At 40.7% G+C, this 26,882-nt stretch overlaps 3 protein-coding genes across 3 annotated transcripts; 1 reads left to right on the forward strand and 2 right to left on the reverse strand.

Moving 5' to 3' along the window:
* Positions 1–8,137: 8,137 nt before the first annotated feature.
* LOC144533583 (delayed-rectifier potassium channel regulatory subunit KCNS3-like) lies at positions 8,138–9,739 on the reverse strand. Its single transcript, XM_078275037.1, has one exon. The coding sequence runs from the start codon at positions 9,737–9,739 to the stop codon at positions 8,228–8,230; it is 1,512 nt and encodes a 503-aa protein (XP_078131163.1). The 3' UTR covers positions 8,138–8,227.
* A 3,090-nt stretch (positions 9,740–12,829) lies between these two features.
* LOC144533836 (uncharacterized) lies at positions 12,830–18,762 on the forward strand. Its single transcript, XM_078275402.1, has 21 exons — positions 12,830–12,852; positions 12,939–12,997; positions 13,102–13,188; positions 13,272–13,393; positions 13,493–13,636; positions 13,793–13,891; positions 13,984–14,154; positions 14,488–14,590; positions 15,024–15,244; positions 15,393–15,549; positions 15,627–15,838; positions 15,927–16,041; positions 16,125–16,324; positions 16,447–16,561; positions 16,639–16,808; positions 16,886–16,980; positions 17,414–17,544; positions 17,903–18,089; positions 18,237–18,378; positions 18,466–18,559; positions 18,686–18,762. The coding sequence occupies exons 1-21, from the start codon at positions 12,830–12,832 to the stop codon at positions 18,760–18,762; spliced, it is 2,724 nt and encodes a 907-aa protein (XP_078131528.1).
* A 2,853-nt stretch (positions 18,763–21,615) lies between these two features.
* On the reverse strand, positions 21,616–26,370 carry LOC144533837 (uncharacterized). The gene is made up of 19 exons (XM_078275403.1): positions 26,310–26,370; positions 26,098–26,222; positions 25,768–25,908; positions 25,609–25,692; positions 25,333–25,494; positions 25,165–25,261; positions 24,871–25,088; positions 24,643–24,796; positions 24,354–24,562; positions 24,127–24,244; positions 23,785–23,984; positions 23,598–23,712; positions 23,353–23,522; positions 23,198–23,286; positions 22,988–23,118; positions 22,701–22,890; positions 22,481–22,622; positions 22,274–22,403; positions 21,616–21,623 (listed from the first exon to the last, which is right to left on the reverse strand). Exons 1-19 carry the CDS (start codon positions 26,368–26,370, stop codon positions 21,616–21,618), a joined length of 2,544 nt encoding a protein of 847 aa, XP_078131529.1.
* Between the last annotated feature and the right edge of the window lie 512 nt (positions 26,371–26,882).

Here is a 26,882-nt window from a genome sequence, read left to right on the forward strand (position 1 = left end):
GATTATTCGTTAGCCCAAAATGTTTTTACTTTTTCTCTGTCTGTGTGTAACACTTAACATTAAGAGGGTCAACATGTTTTTCATCCAGGGGCCAGTGCACGTCAGAAGCTTATCAGCTGAATTTAAAGGTTAATGCAGAATGATTTAAAGTGGTTTCAGGAGGGGGTTTCCTGATTATGTAGTTAAGGTACATACCATGTAATTGCAACGTCCACAGTTTGATTTTGGCTGGGGACCTTTGTTGAAATCTACACAAATTAATAAAGGCAACCCCCCAAAAAAAACAACAAAAAAAAAACAACAACATAGGTATAATATGTCAATCTTATGTTAGATTCCAAACGTCCAGACTCACCAAACACTGTTAACCATTTATGCTGCAAATAGTTTTACGTGTCCCACGATCTTTTCACACCTAAGTTATTGTGCAACTTCTTAAAATATAAAACTCTTGGATAAGAAAATCTCACTCAAGGTCCATATACGTTCTTTTTTGTCTAGAGCTTTCAACCACAACTTTTAAGACCACACAAACAAAAAGTTCTAAAAGTGCTATGAATTTAATCATTACTCAGCTTGCATGTTAACTGGTATGACACAGTTGAAAGCTTTAGGTAAAACGAGTAAGTGCACTTTGAGGACATTTTTCATGTCGTCATAATCCCATCCAAGGATTGGCGTTGCAGACTAGAGTAAGCTATATAAGGCTGCAAATGCTGTGGTGGTATGTGGCATTGATCAGTGTACCCTAAAAAAATAAACAAATACACATTTATAGTTTTAGTTATTAGTGTTATCACAGGATCTCCATTAGCTGTGCCCTTAAGCACAGCTAGTCTTTCTGGGTTCCACATTTTTAAAAAGCCACATCAAAGACAAATTACCACTGGTTCTTGATGTAAGATAAAGTTTTTTCGAAATCTAAACTTAAGAGGAGTAGGCGGGTAAAGGACAACATAATACATGGCTTGTTTACAATAAAAGGTAATAGATGTAAGAAGGCCTATATGCCGGACCAAATTACAGCAGATTTGTATGTTGTCCAGCCAAAAAATTTCTGTCAGAGTAATAAAATGGACATGCACAATCACAATGTCCATCTAGCCTCGCTGTAATAAATCTGCATGAGGGCGGAAAAGCAGGACGCAAATATAAACAAAGTGATTTCTTTGTTATATCTGACCCTGAGTTGAAACCCCACAGCTGCTGGTAATGGCTGAGTGAAAGTGTTCTGGCTGTACTCTGCGGTGAACACTACCACGTAATGACTAGGGGTGTGATGAGACACGCCGCTCACTAAACGAGACAAGATTTTGAAAACTATTTTAAAGAAAACCTCAATGGTGAAACATGACTGGAAAAAAAAGTCTTTTATTCAATCGAAAGTCAAATAATGAAAGCACTGTGAAAGGTTTTGCCACAAACTAAAATGGCTTCTTTCCTCTTTACCTAACCTCGTCAGACCTAATAACTGCGGCGTGTCCACCAGGAATACAAAATGCTGCCACACAAACGATTTAAAAGTGGCGGGTAATGGACTGATCAAAACAATACAAATTAGCTGAAGCTAATGGACATATCAAAACCGTTTCTGACAGCTGAGGTCTCTTCACTCTTTGATTTACTTCAGGAAAAACACATCCACTTGTCTTTTCTTTTACTCTCCAGACAGGCCTCACAACAACAAATGTTCCAGACTCTGCAGAGGTATCCCCTCCTGACAACACTGCAAGCTGAGAAACATCACTGTCTCTATTCTGAGTGCAGACAACTCACTTCAAGTCAGCATCAAAGTGACCTGCGATTAAATCTTAAAGAGAAAAAAACATCTTAAATTAAAAAAAAAAAAATGAACTTCCTGCTCATGTAACTCACCATGGTCTTTTTGACAAAAATGTGTTAGTTCAGTGACACCTTGTATCCTGGTCATTAAGATTTTACATTATCTCACCAAATGTTGAAGCACAAGCTGCTATATTATATAGGTCCATATACAGTGGCTTCAGAAAGTATTTTGACCACTTTTTGCACACTTTTGTGTTGTAGATGTAATTTTAAATGGATACAACGGCATTTTTTGCCCCATCAATCTACACTCTATAACCCATAATAAAAAAAGTGAAAGCATGTTTTTCGACTTTTTTTGCTAAATCAAAAACAGAAATCTCATTTACATAAGTATTCAGACAATTCATTCAGAACTTTGTAGAAGCCCCTTTGGCAGTGAATACAGCGTTGACTCATCTTGGGTAAGTCTGTATACAAGCTTATTTGGGAAGTCTATCACTTTCTTTCTGGCACATCCTGTCAAGCTCCGTCAAATGTTTCTGTCCTGACATGCAGTGTGAATTGAGGGACCTTACATACAGTAGGTGGGTGCCTTCATTTGCCACAGGTGGACTCCAATCAAGTTCTAGACACATGAAGGATAATTCAAGCAAACAGGGTGCACCTGACTACAGTTGGGAGTGCCACAGCAAAGGGTCTGAATCCTGAATACAAAACGTAAATGAGAGATTTCAGTTTTGGATTTTTTTTAAATTTGCAAAAAATACAAAGTTAGAAACTATAGCTATAGTTTCAAATGAGTCCTTTACTAAATAGGGATGCACAATGAACACTTAAAAAAATGTTGTAGCTAGTGAATGTTGTAAATCTGTTGCTAGGATATCAAATAGAAGATCAACTTTGTAAACAAGATGTCACTGTAGTTACAAAAATAACAGTAGAAGACAATCTTTTTATAATGTTAAATTTGGGTAGTACTTTGTTTTATTTGTACATGCATAATGCGTTTCATAGTTAGTAGTATTGGTATAAGGTGTAGAGTGAGTCGGAAATATCTGATTATGCTAACCTCACCAACGCTACTTTATCCAACATCATAGGCACATCAGGTGTTTTACTTGAGGTAACGTGTTAAGAGCTGGTGCACTGGTTCCATCAGAATTTCACACAACATAAAACTCCCCTTTGCCTTTTTGCACATTCATCACAGCAGTGACCTTTTCCTCTTTTGCGAGGTAGAGGGACAAATACCTTTATGTACCCTGAGGCTTTATGTAATATACAAGTTCATACTCTTACCTGAAATCAAATGTCAGGTTTTTCATTGAAAGATTTATGTTTTCTCATCAAAATCTTGAAGTACACCAAAAATGCACACATAGATCAGTGTGAAAGCCTGCCATATGCTCCGCTTCACTCCATCCTTCTCTGTAGTGACTTTAGTTTAACATTGATGTCCACCAGACTCTGCAGAGGTATCCCCTCCTGACAACACCGCAAGCTGAGAAACATCACTGTCTCTATTCCACGTGCAGACAACTCACTTCAAGTCAGCATCAAAGTGACCTGCGATTTAATCTTTAAGAGAAAAAAAAATTCTTAAATTTAAAAACAAATAACTTCCTACTCATGAAACTCAACACAATCTTTTTGACAGGAATTTGTTTTTTCAGTGATACATTTTAGTAGGGGTGTGCAAAAAAAAATCGATTCACATTTGAATCGCGATTCAAGCTCTACCGATTCAAAATCGATTCACAGAATTCCAAAAATCAATTTCATATTTTTTTAATTCAAAAAATAAAAATAATAATTTAATTTAATTGTGTGTATACTGCAATCACATGGGAAAAGTAACTACATTTACATACTGTGAATCGGTTTTTTTGAACCGAGACTCGTTTTTGAATCGAATCTTGAGCTTGAAAATCAATATTGAATCGAATCGTGACATTTTCTGAATCGTGCACCCCCATGCTCCACTACATCCAATCAGCTTGGATTAAGACTTCATTGACCCAGCATAAGTATTATGGTAAGCAACTTCACTTCAGCCTCAATTCAGCTTCTGATTCATTTAAAGAAAGGAAAAAAAAGCCTTGAGGAGAAGTTTGAAACAAAACTCACCTTGTCAGTTCTGCAACACTGGCATTTGTGCTGACACACTCACTGTGACCTTTACAGGTAATTGACTTTTTTTCTTCCTTTACATTAACAACACCCTGACTCCCCTCTCCCCTCTCTGTGTAATATATCTTGTTGCCTTCAAAAAGTAACCCTGAATACACTTTATTGAGGTAGTAAATTACATGTACAGTGACTTTATTACACTCACTAGCTAACCTTGACTCTTAAACCTTGCCCCCCCCCCCCCCATTCCTTCACCAGCAAACTGCCAGCCTAGCTTATTGTGTCCTCTCTTTACTGCACAAGTTACTTATGACAATTCCAGCTCTGAAACAGAAATGAAGACGCTACGCTAGTCCAGCCTTAGCAATGCAACGAGCAAACAGCAGGGAGAGAGTGAGATGTATCACCAAAACAAAAAACAGCTGATTTCAAATGCAAAATGAAAATCCTCACAAATAATGGCCTCATCACCAGCTCATCACACAAGCTGTGTGTGCACTTCAGAGGAATATGGTGACAACGGGCTGGGTGCAAAACGGATGACAGCCCAACTACATTGCATGTGCCTATTCCCTGGCCTGTACATGACAGCGTGGACAAAACCAAGTAACCATTAGGACAGACACTTCAGAACCATGGAGAGTGATCACAGCATTTTGGAATACACCACTACAAACAAATATCAGATTGGCACAGCAGCCTATTAAATATGTTACAGTTTATTTAGGAAAATGGGGAAAGAGTCATTATGCAGAATTACAGTAAATGTGCATAACGTTAAGGTTATTACATGTACAGATTGGCCGGTAACTCTTCATGATGACCGTTTTGCCAAATAAACAGTGGCAGCAGCCACCAGAATAAAATCAGTTCGATTTTTAATAACTTACCGAGTATGATCGCTTCGACTTAGGCCTTCTTGAAAACGAAGTTCATTGCTGGAGTTGAAATGCCTCCCAAAAGCCTTGGTTTTCTGTGCCAAAGTAAGTTCTGATGTGACGTTAACGTTAGCTAGGTTTTTCTTTGGCGATTAGCTAACTCCAACTTTTCATTAAAAGCTAATCTTAATAACACATTCGCAACGATGTCCTCCTTACTCACGGCTTCCATCGCGAACCAATACATCCATGGAACCAACAGGCTAACGCTAGCTTTAGCTAGTTTATCGGCAGCATTGCTAGCTTGTGATTCGTGTCCCAGTCGGTCCCAGTCCCCCACTGCGGGCGGCCATAAAGTTAGCGATAAAAAAAAAGCCCGCCCACGTTTAAACGGCTCTGAGCTCGCCCATTTAGACTGACGAAAATTACAACTGATGACTTTTTATTATATATATTTTTTAATATCTTAGGGAGGGCCGGCCCTGGCGGTTCCCCACTGATTACACTAGCTATGTTTCATGGTCCCATTTTATTGTTTATTGCAACACAAGTTATCATAAGGTACAGTCTATGCTGCAGACTAATTAAATAACAGCATGTTTTGCCTATATCTTGCCCAAGAAATCAGCCAACAGCCTACTCTAAAGGCTCAGCCAATAGATTTAAAAACAGTAACATTTCAAAATCACATTAGTTTCTATGGAATTAAATTGCCAGAGCTGTGGATTTGCAAGTTAATTTGTGCACATCTTTGTTAAGTTCAACTTTGTTTAACTTTTACCTGCGCATTTGCACCATTAACCAATAGCAGGTCATGACAGTGGTGACCTTTGAGGGAGTGTCCAAAATGGAGGAAGCTTTTGTAGCTTAATTAGCTGTGTGTTGCCTTACACTTTTAATGTAACCGGCTCTGTCGTAAGCTTATAGTTTTACAAACAGTTGTGAGACAGGAGTTGATGGTACAAATAGGCTTTGAATAAATGGTGCAAAATATTAGCTTGCTACCTAACAGTTAAAGCTGGTAGGCTGGACACAAACTTATCTGTGTCTGTGTTTCCAGCTGTCCCAGGTGATTGTGAATTGTGGTGGCATGGCAGCTGTGATCGACTATCTGGGCGAGTGCCGTGGAAACCTGCGGTTGCCGGGGATCATGATGCTGGGATATGTGGCAGCTCACAGTGAGAACCTTGCCAAGGCTGTCATTCTCTCCAAGGTGTCTACACCCGAGCTTCTTTTTTCTTTGCTGTCGAAATGTCAGTAGCCTAAAGCAGCAGTAATGATCATCATAATGCATACTTTATCATTTCATGACATCCGTAGATCATTTTTACACTTTTGTTTACATATTCTGCCATTTTTCCAGCAATGCCTCAAATGTATTACCTCATTACCTCCATTTATTTTGTTATTGCAGTGGTTCACAACCTTTTTTTCGAGTTACGAGCGGTTCAACCAAAACAGCGATTTCCTTTTTAGATTTCTTAATTTGAAGAAGGCCCAGAAGAGTTGAAAATATGCAGTATTTTTACAAAATATAAGCAAGACAAGACACAAAAATCTGACTAATAATCATGATTTTGAGTAATATAATTTGCCAGATTTTTCTTGGGACAGAAATGTTGACAAATATCCAGTTTTATTAATCCACTGTCATGTACTGTATAGTAACTGTGCAGTGCATCTGTGTGTATCATTATTATTAAGAACCAATGCTTGTCTGTACCAATACTCTGTTTGACATTACAATAAATGGCAGCTGACAAAGGCAAAAAACAAAACAAAGTGTGCATTCAGCAATATGCTAATATACCTGATACAGGAGGCCCAGCAATCGAAACTCATTTGCTACTATTAACAAATAATCAGAGAGTAATGGGCTTATCTGTTCTGGTTAGGCTGCAGTTAGTCTTTACACCAGCCTCCTCAACTCCTTCCTGGCACCCATTTGCTATCATTTTAACAGTTTTTTTCTGGCTTAAACTGTCATGAAAAATCAGCCATAAGATCGGTAAAATCCAATCAGAAAAAAAGTGTGTTTAGCTCTGAGACGTAGATGCTTCTGGTCAACTGCATGAACACCTTTGAGACCCCTGCAGAGAAAAGATCTTTTACATCTCTAGCTCTAGTAGGACAGCAGCTCATCCAACCGGAGATTATAACAGGGGACAGGAAATCAATGCTTTCAGGAACAGAAAAGAGTGAAGAGGTACAGAAAGTTTCCTCAACAGTCTTAGAGCATTTCACCACTGGAGAAAAGACATGGTTGATGATTTCTATTTAGATTTTAGTCATTTTAGTGAAGAACATATGGCAATAAATAAATGCAATGAACCTTGTCTGAATGAGTGAGTAGTACAACTTACTGTATGCCCTGTCCCAAATGAGAGGCATACAGGTATTTCTTCTGATTCACTTTTATTTCATGTCCACATGGGTTAGGAGTCACCCAGCATGCCAAAGCAACTGTTCAAAAGAAAAGTTGAATAACAAATAGTCTCGCTTTGCCAGACCCTCCTCCAAAGCGCGCTGAAGGACAGTCTGGCTACTCCACATAGCATTCAGGGATGGGAGGAAAATGTGCTCTGGTTTAATGGCATTTCTTCAAACCAATCAGAATCGTCATGGGCGGTGCTAAGCTCCGCACAGAGCCGCTGCAAAATAGTTGTGCGAGAGAAAACTCAGATTGGACAGATAGTCTAGCTAGCTGTCTCAATTTATCATGCAGAGATCTGAGGAGCAGTCAACAATAGTCCTCATTAATCCACAGAGTTTAAAATTCCAACACAAAGAAAGCGGAAGGAAACAGAAAACACATGCATCCGGCGGAATTTCCTGTGGCACCGGAGCAATCCCGGAAGTGGAACGTCAAGGATATAGACTAAATAACAAATAACCTGGTATAATATCAGTGATTTCCACAGTGCTCTGAGAGAGTTGTGTGGCCTATTTTCATCGGTATCAATATTGCATAATTCTACACATTACTGTCTTTCGAAATGCATTTATTTTTGTTCATGCATACTGTGTAACATCAGTCAACTGGATTTATAATACCATTTTGAAACAGTGTTATTGTCATTCTCAGCTTTCGCTGAATTCTCAGTCTGAACTTTCAGCGAGCAGACAAATCAATACAGGGCATTACTTTGAAAAAAAACATTAACATTATGGCCTCCTACATGCATCATTGCAGTTTTCTCAGGCAGAAAATGGGCTTTCAAACCTCTGAGCAAGGCTCAGATAATTCCCTTTAGATTTCCTGGTTTTAGCGACGTTGTATATTTCACAAGCAATTCCCTTGTAGAAAAAAATTAAATAAAAAAAATTCATAGCCACGATATTTCTCTGTTAAATTGCAGGAGGAAGACAGTGCAGAGGGGCAGGGTCAGTGATGGAGCACTCAGCCCTGAGAGGCACAGAGTGACTTGCAGTCATAAAGGAATCTCATTTTTTGCTGCCCCATTTTCACAAGTGTCATCATACACTTCTATATCCTTGAGACTGGAGGCATCTGTATCGTCCCCTGTGCTGCTCATACTGTTCCTGAAGGCGATACCTCCTATAAAGGGATACACACTTCCTGTGAACAGGTCTCTGATGTTATAATAAGGGAGCTCTGGGTCTTGTCTTTGAGGCTTAGTGATACACTGTCCCTCCATGGCTTTGTTTCTTTGATAGTACTTTGAAAACTTATTGAAGATGATGGTGACGGGCAAAGCAACCACTAACAGGCCACAGACGATACACAACGTGGCCACTATCTTCCCCGCCAGCGTTACCGGGCAGGTGTCACCATAACCGACTGTGGTCATGGTGATTGTGGCCCACCACCAGCCTGAAGGGATGGTCCCCAAATCCGTGTTCTCCTCTTCCTTTTCTGCAAAGTAGATGAGGGCGGAAAAGATGGAGATCCCCACTGAGAGGAAGAGAAGGAGCAGGCCCACCTCGTTGTAGCTGTGGCGAATGGTGGAACCCAGCGCTCGCAGCCCGATGGAGTGGCGGGCCAGTTTGAGGATTCGGAGAATCCTCATGAGGCGCAGAACCTGCACCACCTTCCCCATGTTTTCTAAGTCCTCGTTCTCCTCTGCGGCCTCCTCGTCGGCTGTTTCCAGAGCTAAAGTGAAGTAAAATGGCAAAATTGAGGCAACATCGATGATGTTTAAGGGGTTTCCGAGGAACTTCCTGAGGGAGGGCGCGACAATCATCCTGATGATGAACTCTGCGGAGAAGCAGGCAATGCAGATCTCCTCCAGGATGGCGAGGACAGGGTCCTCGATGGGTTTATCGTTGTCGTCCACCCGCTGAAACTCAGGCATGCTGTGGACACACATGGCAACGATAGAGGTCAACACCAAGCTGAGGGAGGCCACGGCGATGATCTTTGAACCTCTTGAGTGACCTGGATCCTCCAGCCTGAGCCAAACGTAGCTCCTCACTTCTGCACACCAGGCGCCTTTGAACTTGGCCAGGTCTTTATCGAGAGCAGAGAGCTCCTCAAAGGAGGAGTCTAAGCTCGGCGGCTGCTGGTCGTCGCTCCTGATGTCCCACTCTCTGTCGTCGATGTACTCCTTCCTCTCGTGGTACCAGTAGCTACAGCAGGGGCTCAGGTGGAGCTCCTGGATTCCCCAGTACTCAATCTCCTGGCTGAAGGAGAAGACGCACACCTCCTCCATCATATGGATGCATCCTGTGTGGTAGAAGTTGAGCACGCAGAGGAAAACCTGGGGATTCCTGTCAAAGTAGTACTCCTTCTCAGACAGGCTGTAGTCGTCACACAGCTCAAGGATCGCCGCCTCACTTTGGCAGCGCAGAAGGCGAGCCAGGCGTGTGTGAGGGAAGCGGAGCAGCATGTCTGGATCCACTTTGTGTCGAACCCCTCCCACGTTGAGGTGGACCTGGTCCTCCTCTTTACCCTGCCGGTGGAGGATTTGCCCATACCCCATGGTCCTGATGATACATACAGAGATATGATGACGAGAAATTAAGTATGTCAGTTTTATAGATTTTTTTATGCACCACAAGCATTAAGATTGTAAGTGGTACATTTATGTGGAGGGATGTCTATCAAGACATATCTGACTGCACTGTTTGTAGAACACATTAGTCCTCTGAAGGAAAATAAAATCAATTGGCCTACAATACACACAGGTAATGGCTTGAGCTATAGTGAGTGAAGAGGCGTGAGGTGCTGTCACTTCTTCCAAGGCTCAAGTAGCCTACTACGGGATTATCACCAGAAGAATCAAATCTAATTCAGAGGAAATGAGAGGCAACAAGGTCAAACTGAACCCAAACAATATTTCAGGCGATTATTAAAGCCAAAGATTTATTTCTATATTCTTGTCCTAATATCGACTCGTCTACAATTTGTTTTACATGCACACCCGTGCATGAAACCAAGATTTTTTTTCACCACCAAACCCTATTGATAAATAAGTCAATTACTTTTAATTTTACTCAAACTGAATGCAAAACGTCAAGCTGAAACGTACCTGTACTTAGAGCCTTTCTTTCCATGAAAATAACTTTTATCCGGGTGGTTTAGTTTTTACATTCTTTTAAAGTGCAGTAGACAGCAGGTCTTTGGAGAGAGTGCGGTGCTGCAGCTTCACGGACGGGACAAGAAGAGCTGGAGGCGGGACAGCGCCACGGCGGCAGTTTGTTCCCTTTTACAGGGAACAGGGAGGGGCGAGAGAGGAGAGGGGGGGGGGGGGGGGGTGGAGGAGAGGGACTGCACGGATGCAGGAACACCCTGCGAGAAATACGATACGATACAACTTTATTGTCAGCCAAGGCTGATATTCTTTGTGCATCCCCGGGTCGCTCGTATAAAAAAAGAAGACATACACATACATACAAGCATACATGAGCTTAATAACACCAACAGACATACATGAAACATTACCACAAATGACATTAACTTCCAAGTAGGAAAAACAAAGAAAACATGTATAACAACAACAACAAAAATGACATGAACATACACACAGACAATGTCTTGGAAACGTATATATTTTATTTTTTTTTATTTTTTTTTTTGCAGATAAATTGTATATGAGAAGTCCATGAGAGAGTTTCGTCTATCATGACACCCAAATATTTATAGACCGAGACTTGACTGATTTCTGAGTTATGAATCTTCACTGAGGACTGTAATATATAGTCGCTTTTTACTGCATTTATTAATTAGCTTATATCACGGTTTGCTTATATTATTCCTAAAATAAGCTGTAGTTTTGTTGTAATATATAATCTTTGCGACTTATTATAAGATCATATGACTTTCTTTTAGTAAAAAGTGCACCTACAGTAATTTCATGCATGCCTAATGAGTCAAAGACGGCTCTATTTGTGTGAAAGTAGCCTACTGCAACTAGACTGCAGCTGGAGGGAGTACTAAAGTAAGTAAAATCACACTCTGACATTTCAATCCTCTGTGAGAAAGCACTTCTGGCAGGCTTACTGCCACAGCAGGCAGTAACACTGGATTTGGCAGCAAAGGGGAAATACAACAAACCTTTATAGTGGCAGCAGTTTACAAAAAGAGCAGCTATTGGTTGTCGTTGCACTCACAACAGTTTGACAATTTGTAATCTATGAAATAATGTGACAAGTTTTTTTCCATTTGTGTCCTAGCTGAGGGGGGTTTCTATCCATCATTTTATTACCTCGATAAAAAACATTCTTAGTATCTCCAAGATGTGCTGCTCATAGTATAAAATATAGTTCCTTAAAGCACTAAAGCCTTGCAGGGAGATGTGGACTATCTCTGTTCTACTCCTAAAATGAATGTGGCGTTTTAATATTTTCTTTATCTCATCAGGGTACATTTGTGCACCTTTTCAGCACAGGGTTTAATAAAATGTGTGCTTTTGTGCCCTGTGAGAGCTGAAGTATTACCTGATCAACATAAAATGAATCAGTGACTCTCGATAAACAATGACTTGTCAAGTAATTTATCAAGCAAAAACATGTCCTGCTTTTCAATGCTAAGAATTTGCAGATTTTCTTTGAATTATGGAATGGCAGGCCCGCTATTAGGAATTATGGACAGGGGGTCAACATTTTCCAAATTGGGCCCCTCATCCAGTCCAGCAGCACCATAGACCTTTGCACTGACCCTTTGGGCCTTGGGCCAGGGTCATCTGTACCCTTTGACCCTTGACGGCGGCCTGTGTGATGGTGACAGCAAGAGCAGTTACATCCTAACAGGTTAAACCCGCCATGTTCACAGCATAAATATCTTCATTTCAGTGGTGAAGATGAAGATGTGGTGGTTATGATTGAGGGCAGGGGTTATTTTATATTATTAATGATCATGTATGTACAGTCTTTAAAATCTCCTGATTTAAAAAAAAGTTGAAACTCTTTCCGTTTGTTATTTCAGTTTAACATGTCGTTATGATGAAAGTTGTACTGTGACTGTTACTTTTTTAATTTATGTGATACAAAAACAGTTGGTTTTTCAAGGATCATGAAAACTTCTAAATTCGTGGTGTCCCTGTGGCTCGGGGGTTAACATGCTGACCATGAATCACAAAGGCCCTTAATTTAAGTAAATCTCTCCCTCTCTCATTTCCTGTAAAAATGCCAAAAACATAATTTATAAAATTGAATTTAAAATTTAAAACACTTTATTCCACATTTCATTCTCACTATTCATACCAATAGTTTCTATATAAAAAAACATCTCCTGCAAGATCTATTCTGTGACTTTTTACTGATTTATGTTTGCCCACCTGCATATAGAAGCGCTGTAGATGATCATGGTGACATAAGTCAACTAGGAAAATCAATCTCTTTGCAGTTAATGTTGAGACTCACTTCAGGCCACATGACAAGACACAGGTCCACACAGTCATCCCAATCAGACCGGAATAGGATTCACCTGTGTGTGGTTATATTTGTTAAGCAGGCACATCCCTCATCCTGTCCATAGGTGGAGGCCTATAGAGTTAATTCCCGTCACAAACGCTTTAAAAAGACGGCAAAAACAGGGACTTTATGGTCACCAGTGTCCTACCTCTTGTGCCATGGGTTGTTTAGTTGGATTGCGGTTTGTAGTTTTATTTATATCCACTGCTTTCATGTAAGGTTTTGGATTTTTCTTGCTACTTTCATATCATATTCCATCTCTTTCAGGTGGTGTACTCTCCTATTAGCTGTTGTAAATATAAAGGCTCAAAAGAAGCCCTCTATAAGTAAGTTATTTATATATAATATATAAAAATTGTTTTTTTTTTTTTACAATTTTTGAATTTTTTTGTACCATATGCTGTTTACTTGTATAAATGTTTAATCCCAGGTATCAACTCAAAATGCTTGGGGAACGTCATGCGTGTGGATGTCGGTCCACTTGGAGGAAGTCTTCTTGAAGTGTCCGGTGTCGTTAGTAAGCTGACATTTCTGAATTCAATGCGTTTTTCTTAACTGTCTCACTTTCTTTCTTCTAACTGTCCTCTTTTCCATCCTCAGATAACTCTGCAATCCTCTTTACACCAAGATTAGCTTCTATGTGTGGCTTCAGCATGAAGATAGACCCTCTGGGAAATGCTGTGATTTATGCCTCCCTTCAAAACTGTTTTGCTCAAAATGTGGTAAAAAGACTAGCGATTTTTTTTTTTTTTTTTTTTTATTAGAAAAGCACCTTTTTTTTGATGTAAATCATTTCGAGTCTTATTTCTATGTGTTCGTAGGACGATAACGCATTCACAACAAAGTTAAATCTTCGTCTGCATGGCAATCGGATGGTTGAAGACGAGCTGTACCAGGTGGCTGGGACCTGCCACTACACTGCCTGGGCCTCCAGGGAAATTGTCTGTGTCCACAACTATATAGAGGCAAGTGAATGCAGCATCACTCTCAGGGGTTATTTTCCAGTCTATATGATAAGTGGCTTTATGTACCGTTTGAGCATCAAGGCTGGTACATTTGATGTCACTGCAGAGGGGAGAGGGGGAGATTGATTATCACTTATGGAGTGGCCTCATTTCTAGGTGTCTGTGAAGAGGGCAGCTCCAGATGATTATGCTCTGCCTCAACATCACGTCTCAGGGGCTAATTCAATGTTTCGTGATGTTCGACACGCTGCTAAGGTTAGATGAGCTAGTTGCTAGATTTTTTTTTTTTTTTTTTTTTTTAATGTATATTCTCTTTCTGCATAATCTTTTTGATATTTGCTTCACAGAAACAACCCATAGATGCAGGATTCAGAATCACAACACTCGTGTTCTTCACTCCCGAGGAGAGGATCATGACTGTCCCCGAGGCCCAGCGCAGAGGTTATGGGATCGCAAACACGCCTACAAGGCTGGTTCTGCGAATCCCAAAGACTTCACCTGAAATGTACACCCAGAATGTAAGTGGGACTGCAGTTCACTAACATTTAAACAAGCTTTACTTTGGACATCTTGCCCCTCAGGCAGGCTCTGGCTAAATTAGTTGCAGCCCATTAGAGAACTCCCTACTTGCTTACACTTGCAGTAAACTATTGGATTAAATTGATTACTTTGTCTGAAATCCAGTTGGCACAGTTAAATACATTAGTAGGCTTTTTTATTTTATCTATATCCCCCTCAATATGTTGCACTATCCACATCCTTAGGAGTTCAATTCTCTATGACCACAGTATGCATGAAATGGCGTAAACAAAGCATTTACATACACCGTGTTCTGTAATCTCAACCTGCAGGTAGCCGGTGTGCCTATGATGGTGCTTAAAACTTCAATGAAATTTGAAAAGAAGTGGCTGGTGACTCAAATCAATGCAGAAGCGGCTTGCCCAATACTGGAGGGTAATGTTGAACACTAGGCAGGGCCACAGCTACCACTCTGAGGTTATCTCGAGTATTTTCTGGGAATTGTGGCTTTTGCATTTGGGGGTTTTAGCAGTTTACTACTGAGCAACTTGCACATTGTGGTTATTTTATTCCTGATTCCAGTATTTTTAGACTTAATATATTTATGACTACAATAGGCAAACTGATTTCTCCACTAGAATTGATATAACTGCAGTGTGGAGGCCTTTTAAGAACAGCACTCTTAGACCTTTTTGTAGGGACATAAAACGGTTATTTGCTTTCTTGCTGAGTTTGATACCACTCTTTTTTTTATATTTAACAGACTTGTATATGAGTGACTAGATCGATCTTTGGATGTGCCGATCGATCATTAAACGTGTCTATTGGGTCTTTCCTTGGCTAAAGTGCTGTATGTGTTTGTGTTCAGGTGGTGTTTCCTTCACTCCAAACACAATCAGCTGGATCCTGCCGAGGCACATTGACTCTCTGATTTCCTCTGGTCAATTTAAACTGTTGGAGGTGCACATGGGCGTCGATGGCCAGAGGCTCAACACTGCTGAGATGGCTGCCAGACAATATGTGTTGTCTGTCAATGAGCAACACATCGTCATTAAAATTCCTGTTGGGGCTGTTGGTGGCCACTTTAAGGTCAGATTTACTTATTAGAACCATTTTCATATATGAATGAATGAGGTTGCCCAGCCTGCATGGACTTTTTTTTTTTTTTTTTTAAATTTGGGGTTGTCAAGATTATAATTTAAGGGAACACCTTACTGAAGATTTTCGATTTTTGCAGAGTCATGTTCAGGATGGTCAGTACCTCACTACTTATACCATTGAGCCGATGCTCGAGTTGCTCTGGACTGAAGACGACACTCACGAGGACACAAGATACAAAGTCCTCCTTCCCATCACGACACCATTTCTGTCTCGACCTCTGCAAGTTATTGACAGTGAGTCTTCTTATCTTGGTACTCTTGGCCATTATTGAATATATTGTAAGCTGCCTTCATTCCTCTTTGCCCCACAGACACTGTTCCCAATGAGCAGATATTTAAGGTGCTGCTTGGGCCTTTCAGCTCTGATGTGGCACTAATGAACATCACCTTCCCCTATGAGGTTTTGTCGGTGGCTGACGGCAATGTCAGAGGCTTTAACATCCTGCAGCACATGTCCCGCAACAGCAGCTCAAAGGTCTTTACACTTGAAGTGCCCTTCACGGACCCTAGCGTACTACAAATGGTAAGCTTTACTCCCAACTTGGAAATAACATGCAGAAAATAGTTTGTTTTAATTTTGAGGGCTAATCTTTCTCTGTATTTCCCAACAGACAGAAAAGGGCATTACAGTCTACTCTCTTCACCTGACCTTTGGCTTGCTGGTCCTGCCAGAGTTTGCTCCATTTTCTCTCTCTGCTCATCTGGAAGCTAAAATAGAAGACATAGGTCTGTACTCAGGGATATGATGGATTTATTCATAATAAAATGGGAATTAAAAAAAAAAATTCTCCCCCCCACCCCCTCTGCAGTTCCTCCTTCTGTTTCTGGTGGCTGTGATGATCAAAACTTTTATGTCCTCATAAAACACGGGACCCACGGCTTCAACTTTCAAACCATAGTAGGAAGACAAGTGTTGACCCCGGACTTGGCCCAGCAGTACGGCTTCATGGACAATGGAACACACTTCAGTTTTACAGTACCATCTTATTCCCCCATTGTTGCAAAAGAGGTACCATCACAATGGGTTTAACTAACCAAAGTATTGAATGTGCAGGGATTTATCTTGATGACATTTGTTGTAGAGATTATAATGTGTAACTTTTTTTTTTTTTTTTTGGACTAACTTCTCAGGCTGTTAAGGGGTCCTCCATCAGAAGCAGACTCAATGTGGCTCTGAAGAATCCTGAGGCCAACAAAAATATCAAAGAATTCTCTTTGGCTTGCAATTTCTTCTCAACACTGACTGGTTTGTTTGACAAATGTTTGTGTCAGGGGGGGCACTAACCTCACTCTGATTTAATGTCTGATCCTCCTCTTCTTCAGAGTGTTTTCCTAATGGAACCATGACAGCTCTGGCTATGAAACTGGAGTCAGTTCCCAGTCTGAACCCCAGGCAGCTCACCCTCAGAGACCCCCGCTGTGGTCCCTCCTACAGCAATGACCACTATGCTTATTTTGTCTTTACTGGAAACTCCTGTGGGACAACCAGAAAGGTAGCATGCTGTTGAATAATTTCCCTGAATGCAGACAGTTAACAGATTGACCTGAAACATTTTTATTTTTTTCTCAGTTTTTGCCAAATATTATGATGTATGAAAATGAAATCTCTGTGCCAGATGAACTTCAAATGAAAAGGGAATCAAATGAGGATGAACCGGAGTATCAGTAAGTGACTTAAAACCCATGGAGCTAAAATGTGTTAAACAAGTCGTGCCAAAATCATAGCTTTTCTAACTGAGCTTTTGCTGCAGGTCTTTGTGTTAATGTGATAGCAAACTAAGCATCTTGAGTTTTGGACTTTAGCTGGACAAAACGGCTAACTTTCTCTTTGGAACATTTTTATAGACCAATTATAAATCGGAAGATATCGGCAGATTCATTGTTACTTGCAGCCCTAAAGGACATTTATGTCCACCTGGGAGATCTGTGAACTGACACTAAATTTCAAGAAATTACTTTAGTGGAAGCTATAAATGCAACACACCTACAAACAATCACTCTGGTACCATCACAGATGTAAACGGTGTGTGTGTGCGCATGTGTCCCCCTACAGACTAAAGTTGTGTCATGGGCTGTCTCTTGTTTTTCTATTCTAAAGGCTAAAGGTTTCTTGTCATTATGACATTGACATAAACCATGCTGCGGCCTTCCTGACCAGCCCTCGCACAAGTGAACCATATGCTGAAAATGCAAGAGGCGAGTTGCAAGTTGAAATGAGACTTGCTTCAGGTATGGAAAGGGACATGGATCAGATTTTCACTAACCTGCATAATAAACAGTTTTGGATATCTTGCAACTCGAAAGACGAGACATTTTCAAAATGACTGCATGTTCCTAAATTGGTACTAATGGTTGCCTAAAGCCAGGAGGCATTCCCACAAATTAATCTTGGAACTAATCATGTTAAAGTAATTGGACTGCTGACATAGTTAATTGACACATCTTTAAACATCTTCATTTACATGAAGAAGTTGGCAAGTAGAATGACCCTATACTTTCAAGTTGAACTCACTGCATTGTATTCCTAGTGTACAGGCACATTTCTATTGTCTGAATCCATAATGGCCATGTTCATCTCTTCACTCAGACAACTCATATGGAGCGTTTCACAGCGTAGATGGTCCCATCGCAAAGTACCTACAACAGCCGCTGTATTTTGAGGTGGAACTGATGAGGTCTACAAACCCCGAGGTATCATTGGAGCTTATGTCCTGCTGGGCGACGCTGGAGAATGACAAGAAATCCCTTCCCAGATGGGACATAATCATTGATGGGTAACTTCTTAATCTTTTTCCCACATACACAAAAAATAACCGTCAAACTGAAACCTGGGCATTAACGCAAAATGGGACAGTGTCCAATGCAGAAGTGCTCGTTTTCCATACTTACCTAATTAACTAGTGGGACTATTTTATCCTCAGCTGTCCAAGCCCAAGGGACCCATACCAGGTGAAATTCCATCCTGTTTTTCCTGATGGCAGAGTTCAGTATCCATCTCATGTCAAGCGCTTTGAGGTCCTGATGTTTGCCTTCGCCGAAGACAAAGAGAACTTGAGAAGCAAGGTCATTTTAGATTAAATGCATCAAATTTGTGAAACCTATGCTGTAAATGTCAATCCCAATAGCCATAAATCTGTTCATATCTTCTAGCTCTTTTTCCACTGTGACGTGGTGCTCTGTGATGCCAGAAATCCAGCAGGTAGCGCTTGTACTGGTCAGTGTTCAAACCCAGACTACACAACAGGTATTTTACACTACTCATTATACAATAATGCACACTAAGGTTTCCGCTTGTTAGCACTGACAAGGGATGGGATAAATACTCAGTAGTTCTATTATTAAAGTGACTAATGTATACATTCTTCCACAGGTCAAAAACGTGCTGTTTCAGAAGGCCAAAGTTCCGAACACGTGTCATCAGGACCCATATTTATTAAAAGATTTTAAAAGAATTTACACTTGTTTTCTTGGAAATATTACCCTGGAGATGGGATTTTCTTTGATGTTTCAGCTGTAGTTTTATATGGTTAAAATGAGGACCCAATTAAAAACATTGCAGTACTTGGAAAAGATGCCTGTGTCTTGAGCATTATTTAACTTGTATTATACAATGTCACAAATTTGCATTTTGCTACAACACTTAACAGTGCATCTAAATGCCATGTCCATATTAAATCAAATGAAGGATGGGTACAAAAATAAATGGCAAAGGACGGCAGACCACTGCAACTTCATACAAGTCAACCAAGATGCAGTTAAAAATTGCAACGTGCTGTAGTTTTTCTTAAATCTGGTCAGTCACAATGTGTTAGGTTTGATGTCAGGAAGGTGTGCTTTACTGTGTAACACTTTCTGGTAACATGAGGCAGCAAAACAGGTTTTTTTTTTTTTTGTTCCATCGAATAGTCACTGAACATCTGAAGTGCTCTGGTGGTTCTCAGTGTGTATATGTCTATATAGAGAGATGTATCTCTCTCTCTCTGTGGTATCAATGCTTTTTGGCAATAAATCTTATACTGCTGGAAAGCCTGTTTAGTTTGCTTTCAAATGGTGCCCCTATTTGTGGGATGAGCAGCAGTGCTGAGTATGTGGGTTGCACCCTTGAAAAATTTGCCAATGCTAAACAGCTTATTCTGCCATTGACTCATTCAGTGGATTGGATGTTTGAAGAAACAAGACATATTGGCAATTTAACAATTTATTCATTTCACAAACAGGAGCCTAAATAGCGTGTGGAAGAACCAGCCTGGCTTTTTGAAATGTTTATTGGATCCCCAAAAGCTAACGCCATGCCGTCAGTTTTCCTGGAGTCTGGCACAGAAATCATACAATTGTATACTGTACATTCAAACATCACAAATCCATAAACCAGTAAGTGCTATAAACAAAACGGGCACGATGAATCATTTACTGCTCACTTCAGTTAATGTTTGCAAAGTGGCTCTGGTTTTAATTGTGATTTATTAAAGGGTTCCATCCTGTAATGACTGTAAATTACAGTAGATTTGTTCTCAGTCTAGGTGGTAAGAGATGTCCTAAACTGTCTTGTCAGAATGTATACTACTTGGTCAGCAAAATGTTTTCTTAAGACATTCCTGAAGATCAGAAGACTGGATTGTAATCTATTCTCCTCAGGAAGCCATGAGAGATTACGGTGGTGCATTTGAAGAACATTTGTGCCAATTGAGTAATAAGGAGCTATAGTTCGGCTGATTTCTTAGCTGCTGATGACTAAATGACTGTACAGTGCTCAAGGTGTGACAAAACTAAAGCTTGAATCCCTTGGTTCAGAGTGGTTGATGTTACATACACTCACATTTTCTGGTAACAGCAACGTTCCTACCCATTTGTTACAGTATTGCCAATCACTCCACATAAGTCCAGAATCCAACACATTGCTGAGAAGCAAGTCTTTAACTTGTTCTACTAGCTTTCCACCAAGTGAAGCTTAGTTGAGTTACTGACCAGCATATGTTGAGGTCCAAACACTTTAAATATTCAGCACTAATTTGTTCTCACTTATCCACCCAGCCACTGTTCTGTGTTCAGTACATCAGTTAGCTCTTGGAATGGTCTAAAACTGTCACATTACTTATAAAAATGTATAGTGTGCAGAATGTGTTCATTTTTACAGTGGTTTCATTTAGATTACAAATCTGTTTTTCACTGAACTTCTCTTCTGACCACTTTGTCTTGCACAAAAATGCATGTACATTATGGATCTTTGTATTAGTGATTCATTTCTAACAAGTAAACTATGTGAAACTATAGAACAGGGTCTGCCCTTTCAACATTTGAGAGTAAAGGACAATGAAATGATAGTGTAACTCGTGGACCTGTTCCATGTTGAGCACCATTGAAAAAAACCTTCAGGAACTGATGTGTTCATTATGGAGCTACAATTGTACAGCTTTAACTTAAAGCTAAATGTTTGTCAGATGTTTCTTGTGGGGGGGAAAAAAAAAAAAGTCTCAAAGGAAATTTACCTGATTTTACTGAAGATCTACAGATGCATATACTTGTGTATTGACTGACTACTAAATCAGTAAGAATACTTGATCCTCAGGGGAAATTAGGTTTCATTGTATTGCTCCATTGTAGAATATATATAAAAAATATAGAATGTAGTATAGTATATGTAGAATAGAATATAAGTAAAATATATGTAGAATAGTATATCTACACACACACTACATATGTAGAATATATCTAAAACATTTTTAAACATAGCAACCCTATGTAAAGGAAAAACATGGAAAATTAAAAAATGTGCATTACATTACAATGTATAGCAACTATTAATGCAGCAATGTGAATACTACAATATACACAAACTGTGAATCATGCTGAAAAAAAGGGAACTATTGAACAGTAAATAGATGCAGTATTAATGCATTAAAATAAGATGGAGTATTGCACATTCGAATTTAATTACAGGTTACATAATAGGGTCGAAAATGGTCCAGGGGCCAGTCTATTGACTCAGTGTCCAACACTGAGTGAGAGGTTGAAGAGTTTGATAGCCAAAAGCAGAAATGACATCTTGGTGGAATAGCCTAGCGCTGAATGTACTCCTGTAAGATGCTGTTCATGTGTACACATGGAAATGGTTCCTTAGTCTACCCTTGGCAGTATGTTACAATACCTTGACATTAGTCTATGCATTACACCCTCTTCACAGTATTTATGTACTTCTATGACTGTAACAAAAGGGCCTCTTTAAATAAACATCTTGTCAGTCTTTATGATCTAATCACGGTCAAAAGTAACTTTTGTAGAAAGCAGTTCAGTAAAAACTGTTCAAGGGTCTGAATTATCCAGAACAACAAGGACATGGTTTCTGAAAGACAGGTTGAGTTTCTAAAATCATTTTGGGGTGGAGGTAGAATAAGAAAACCTGGCAACAAAATCAATCTGAACAGCTGGATACCACTGGGATAAGCAAGAATGCATATTCCAAGTTTCTGCAACACAGCCTAGCTGTTCTGGGCCATTGCACAGATTTTACACTAAACTATTTTAGAAACCGCCTGGGACATTTTGGTTTAGCTTAAAAAAGGCAATGTGGGTAGGTTAAAGTTCCTTAAATAACTCCAAATTACAAGTTAGAATGAGGATTTGCAAGTGCATATGTGCCACTACTCATAGCTGCAAGTGCATTTGTCTGTATATAAAAAGTCACCCATTATTTCTGGCCAATCTGCAACAGGTTGGCCAGATGCAGGTTAAAGAGCAAATGACATTTCAAAGATTTGATACTAATGGGGTCATTTAGGCAAAGAAATTCACAACACGTTTAAGAAACTTGATTTTTATTTGGAGGTTTGAAGAATAGGCCCAGAGGAGATCTGCATTTGGTGGGCGGCGTCTGTACTACTTCCCTCTAGAAACAAACAGTATAGATCACCAACTGCACATAATGATAACAGCTTGTCCAGACTCATTTGATCCCACTTACCCCTTTTCAGTCCTTTGCTTCCTTGATGTTTAGCGTTACCCAGGCCAGTAGGATGCACACACTGGCCTCTGCAGGAACCATCTGCTTGGCTATTTATGTCACAAATCACTGCATCACAGTGGACGTAAATCTGAGGACGGACAGAAGGATTTGTTACGCAGGGCTCGTGCAGCTGTCCCTCCCCTCATTTGAATGCACAAGTCTTACCTCGTCTTTCAGAACCTCTTCATGTTTAGTGAAGGTGAACATCTTCACAGAGAAGCGTTTGGTGTGGGATGGGACCAAAACTCTGGCGTCACTCACAACAGGATGGAAAATTGCCTCATAGCTGTCATCACGATTCTCACAGCTAGTGAAGGAAAAAAAAAAAAAATAAGATTGACTCTGCATTTTAAGTCTTTTCAAATCGATGAAACATGGACATTACCTGTCCACAATTATGTCCCAGCTCGGCAGAGATGTCCGGTTATTGTGAAGGGTGGCCCAACAGTTTTCCAGGATGAGCTCCAGTTGTGGGTCAGTAGACTCCATCAGCTCAACTTCAAAATACAGAGGCTGCCTCAGATATTTCTCTACTGGATAGTCTTCTGCTTGGTAGAAATTATGATATGATGAATCTGGAGGACAAGCGTTCCATTAGAGAAAGAAGGCATGGACCGAACAGACTGTTGTATGAACACAAGAGCAAGGATTTAGTAAAAACCTCAGCCTTACCTTGGGATAGCCTCATGTGCACTATTAGCCGCCCTAAGCCAATCTCTGCTGTGGGGTCAAAGCTTCTATGTGTAGAGCTGAATGCAACACTCAGAGTTGCATTGATTGCATAGTAGCAGAAAATGGTTTGCCTATTTGAGGGGATGTTAAAAAAAAAAGTTTTTAAACCCGTCTCCAGATGGTACATCAGAATAAAAGATTTGATTTTACCTGTACTCCGGATCAATTGATGTGTAGGCTACTCCTTTGTTGTAGGACAGGGTAATCTCATTTTCATACACCATGAAGTGGTCAAAGAACTAAAAACAAAACGTGGCATTAACAAAACAAAAGCTTTCATAGATTGAATGCAACCTTATACTTACTCTTCTAGTGGTCCCACAGGAATCAACACTGAAAGAGAAATATGCTAAGCGAAAGTCACTGAACACTGGTTTGCAGGACTTGTCCTTTAGAGTAAGCTGGCTTGGTACGAGATTTGGCACCGATTCCACCTTTACTGCCAACGCGTTCATTGTTCCATTGGGGTAGCACGCTGAAGGTAGAAGAGGCAGTGGTTTATTAAAAAGTCCTATGATCTCAAGCAGCAGAAACAATGTTTACATCTTACCAGTTGTTGTTAGGGGGAAGTCACAGGCCAGAAAGTAATCAGCAAGCACCCACTTGTTGATAATCTCCAACAGAAGCAGGTCAACTCTGGCTCTGATTGAGCCAGAGGTAAACAGCTGTAAAGAGAGAAGTTATCCAGTGCAGAAGTTATCCAGTGCAGACAATCGTGATTTTGCAGCTCGACATACCTCGATCGCGATGTCCTTGGCAGTGTATGGCAGTATGAGGCTGAGGTGGGTGCCGTTTTCTTGAAAATGGTATTCCTCGGCAACCTCCGGTGTCAGCTGTCGAGGTCCAACCATGGCCTGGAAATTGGTGCCTTGACTCCCATATTTCACATGGATGTAAAACATGTTCTGGTCACAGGTACCAGAAATAATGGGTAGCACTAAAAAGCAGAAGAAAAAAAAACTGACTAGCTTTCCCCCCCCCCATATGTTTAAATGGGGTAGCTTTGGTTTAAGGTCACATTTAAGACTGGAAAAAGCAGCCATCAGTAACAAAATATTGTCCAAAGCATAAGATCTCACCAACATCCTGCAGAGATGCCTGCAATGCCACTGGATGGACAAATGCAGTTTCTTCAGGCAGTATGATTAACCCAAAGATCAGGTGGAGCGAGTAGGCTGTAACCAAGCGTTCAGGATTCTGCAGGTATGAATATATAAAAACAAAGATTAGTGATGCTACTGAAACACTTAAAAAATGCAAACAGCTGGTACCGAGTGATGTTTTGCATCTATAAATTTCCACACACATGTCTCAGGACAACATCGTCACCAAAGGGCACTAGTAAAGAGAAGCCCTTGGTTCTATTGGGGAAGTGGTGCTCCTGGACAATGAAGCCTCTGGCACTGCACTCATCAACAGTGAGAACCCCAGTGGAAAAGGTAATGTTCCTCAGCTGCACATCATGAAGGAAGGTCCCCAAGTAAACGCTGAACACCTGGTTCTCTGAAACAGTCCCTGAGGAATAGAAAGCAGCAGGTTTGTAACCTCCTCCACAAGCCTGATATTCCTATAGTCCACCAGAAACTGTGACTTACTGTCTTGGACGTGGGGAGGTCGAGGCATTAGAGGGGTGGTAATAGGGAACAAAACCTTGTATCTAGTATCATCTTTAGCGTTAGTCCTCCACAGTACCTCAAGCATGGGCTCCACAACGTAGGTGATGTGGTACTGGTCATCTGGGGCATGGCTCTGCAATTATTCATGACATTTTAATAAAACATGCAAGTGGACTGGCGACTTTGCATTTCTAAAGATTTTCCAACCTTGTAGTAACCGTCAGGCGAGCCCACTGGGATCTCAATGACGATGTGGAAGTCTGTGGTGTATAGTGTGTACCCCCGTGCGGCCATCCGAGACTTATCCAGCCTCTGCCCGTTGATGCCCATGTACATTTCTAGGATTTTAAACTTGCCATCTACCAAAGGCGTCACACGGCGAGGTACGTGCCAAGAGATTACATCGTTTGTAAAGAGGACGCCACCTGTTTAATGACAAAGCAACCGTTGACGTAACTGCAAATGGTTACTGTAAAATTCACAGATTGCTTCGAGACTCGCCTGTGGGACAAGCCGCTGCCAGGTTCACCACAGTCAGACCCAGTTTTGCCTTGTAGTAAGCGCTGACCTTGAAAACTGCCATGGGGACTCCAGCCACCTAAAAAGATGTCAGGTTTAATGTCATTAAGGAGGGAAAAATAAACACTGGAGATGGCCGTGTGTTCTTACGTCCTCAGAATAAGTCCCTGCTGTATTGTACGGGCTTCGCATAACCAGACGTGTTGAGGTAGCCATGGCACTGTAGCCAGCTTGTTCCGCCTCCCTCAGCATCATTGTCACTGGATGTGGGGTGTTAAACGTTAACTTCCAGATACGAAGTGCTTCCGAGTCCTATAGGAAAGGAAAGAACAAAACTTCTTTAACATTTTTCTATTGAAGGGGATACCAAATGGTGCATGGTGAAATCAAGTCAACTGTAGTTAAGTGGAATTTTTAAAAACATACATCAGGAATGGTGCTGATCTTGGAGTGGTCTTCAACATCCTGAGTCTGTCCCTTAGCATTAGGTGTAGCCATGTGGATTGACGTCTAAAAACAGGAAAAACTGGTTATAATTTGTTAGCACACACAAAATGGTAGAACCATCAATGTAAAGTGACCTACCTCCATATAGTTCCTGTCGCAGAGAATCTCTCTGGAGGCCCACCGAGTGTAGCTGCAAGTCTGCGTCACATCATGACTAATCGCATCCGATTGACTCTCGCTGTACATTCGGAGTCTCAAGCCAACATTAAATGTATCTTCCTACAAAAAAACAGCACGAGGAAAAGAATTTTGGCATTAATTGAGTCCAGACAAACTGCATAATGACACTGATTGGAGGTTTGATTTAAGTTTTCAGGGAAGCACAAAACCATAGAAAGTATGCTTCCACTGGAAAAAAAAAAAAAGCCATCAACTAACTTTAGCCAATATACTTCGTTGTTTACGTACTTTATTGTTCACATAGCAGCCCAACAGAGACGTGTAGATTCTGGCGTTACCCCACGGGTCAGACTCCATGCTGTATCCACACTTGGCAGCCAAGCTGGGTGTTATCAAAATGTGCTGGGTGCCATCTGTGGGGGGAGAAAGCAAACATGACAGTGTGTGACTTCTCACAGCAATGAAGCAATCTGCTCATCATTAGCTGACTTTATACTCACTGATGGCCTCCACCTCGAGATGGTTCCCCACTGCTAAAGCCTTGTCTAACGACAGCCTCATTAGATTACCCACACAGTCAGACCTTAAACCACTGCCTGTTAAAAGAAAAGGCTTGTGAGGAAGAGTGCAAACTGACCTGGTGATATAAAATGATTTCACGTAAACGATAGCTTACTTGACTGCGTATTGAGCTTCATATTTGGCATCGCTTGACCCAGGAGGATTAACGCAGCTATCATGTTCCATAACAAACTGGAACAAATAGAACACATCATTTAGACATTAAACTCGGGCAGCTGGCAGTTAAAAGAGATAAAAGAAACAAGAAAAGAAACTAACATGTTATCAAGCATCCACATGTTGCAGTCAGAGCACAGCCAAACAAAAAAAAACTACAGGAATCCAATCACTATCAGAGATTGGCACTAAAAACTCCAGCACACCACCTCAAATGAACCAACTCTGAAGTGAAGGGCTGAGTGCTTTGCTGAGGCATCACCAGCTGTTTTATCAGCTAATTAATATGCACAGGTGAGGCGCATTAGTGATTCTCCATCCACCTCACATTCAGG

The sequence above is a fragment of the Sander vitreus genome, chromosome 18 (genome assembly GCF_031162955.1).
Source record: "Sander vitreus isolate 19-12246 chromosome 18, sanVit1, whole genome shotgun sequence".
Taxonomy (NCBI): Eukaryota; Metazoa; Chordata; class Actinopteri; order Perciformes; family Percidae; genus Sander; species Sander vitreus.

Bases quoted from the DNA above. Each gene is read 5' to 3' on its own strand.
- LOC144533583 (XM_078275037.1), bottom strand. From the start codon at position 9,739: ATGGGGTATGGGCAAATCCTCCACCGGCAGGGTAAAGAGGAGGACCAG.
- LOC144533837 (XM_078275403.1), bottom strand. From the start codon at position 26,370: ATGAGGCTGTCGTTAGACAAGGCTTTAGCAGTGGGGAACCATCTCGAG. The intron at 25,909-26,097 runs GTACGTAAACAA...GTTTTTTTGTAG, and splicing joins GCTGCTATGTGAACAATAAA to GAAGATACATTTAATGTTGG. The intron at 25,693-25,767 runs GTAGGTCACTTT...TCCTGTTTTTAG, and splicing joins GCGACAGGAACTATATGGAG to ACGTCAATCCACATGGCTAC.
- LOC144533836 (XM_078275402.1), top strand. From the start codon at position 12,830: ATGGGTTGTTTAGTTGGATTGCG. The intron at 17,545-17,902 runs GTATGGAAAGGG...CTCTTCACTCAG, and splicing joins TGAAATGAGACTTGCTTCAG to ACAACTCATATGGAGCGTTT. The intron at 18,560-18,685 runs GTATTTTACACT...ATTCTTCCACAG, and splicing joins AAACCCAGACTACACAACAG to GTCAAAAACGTGCTGTTTCA.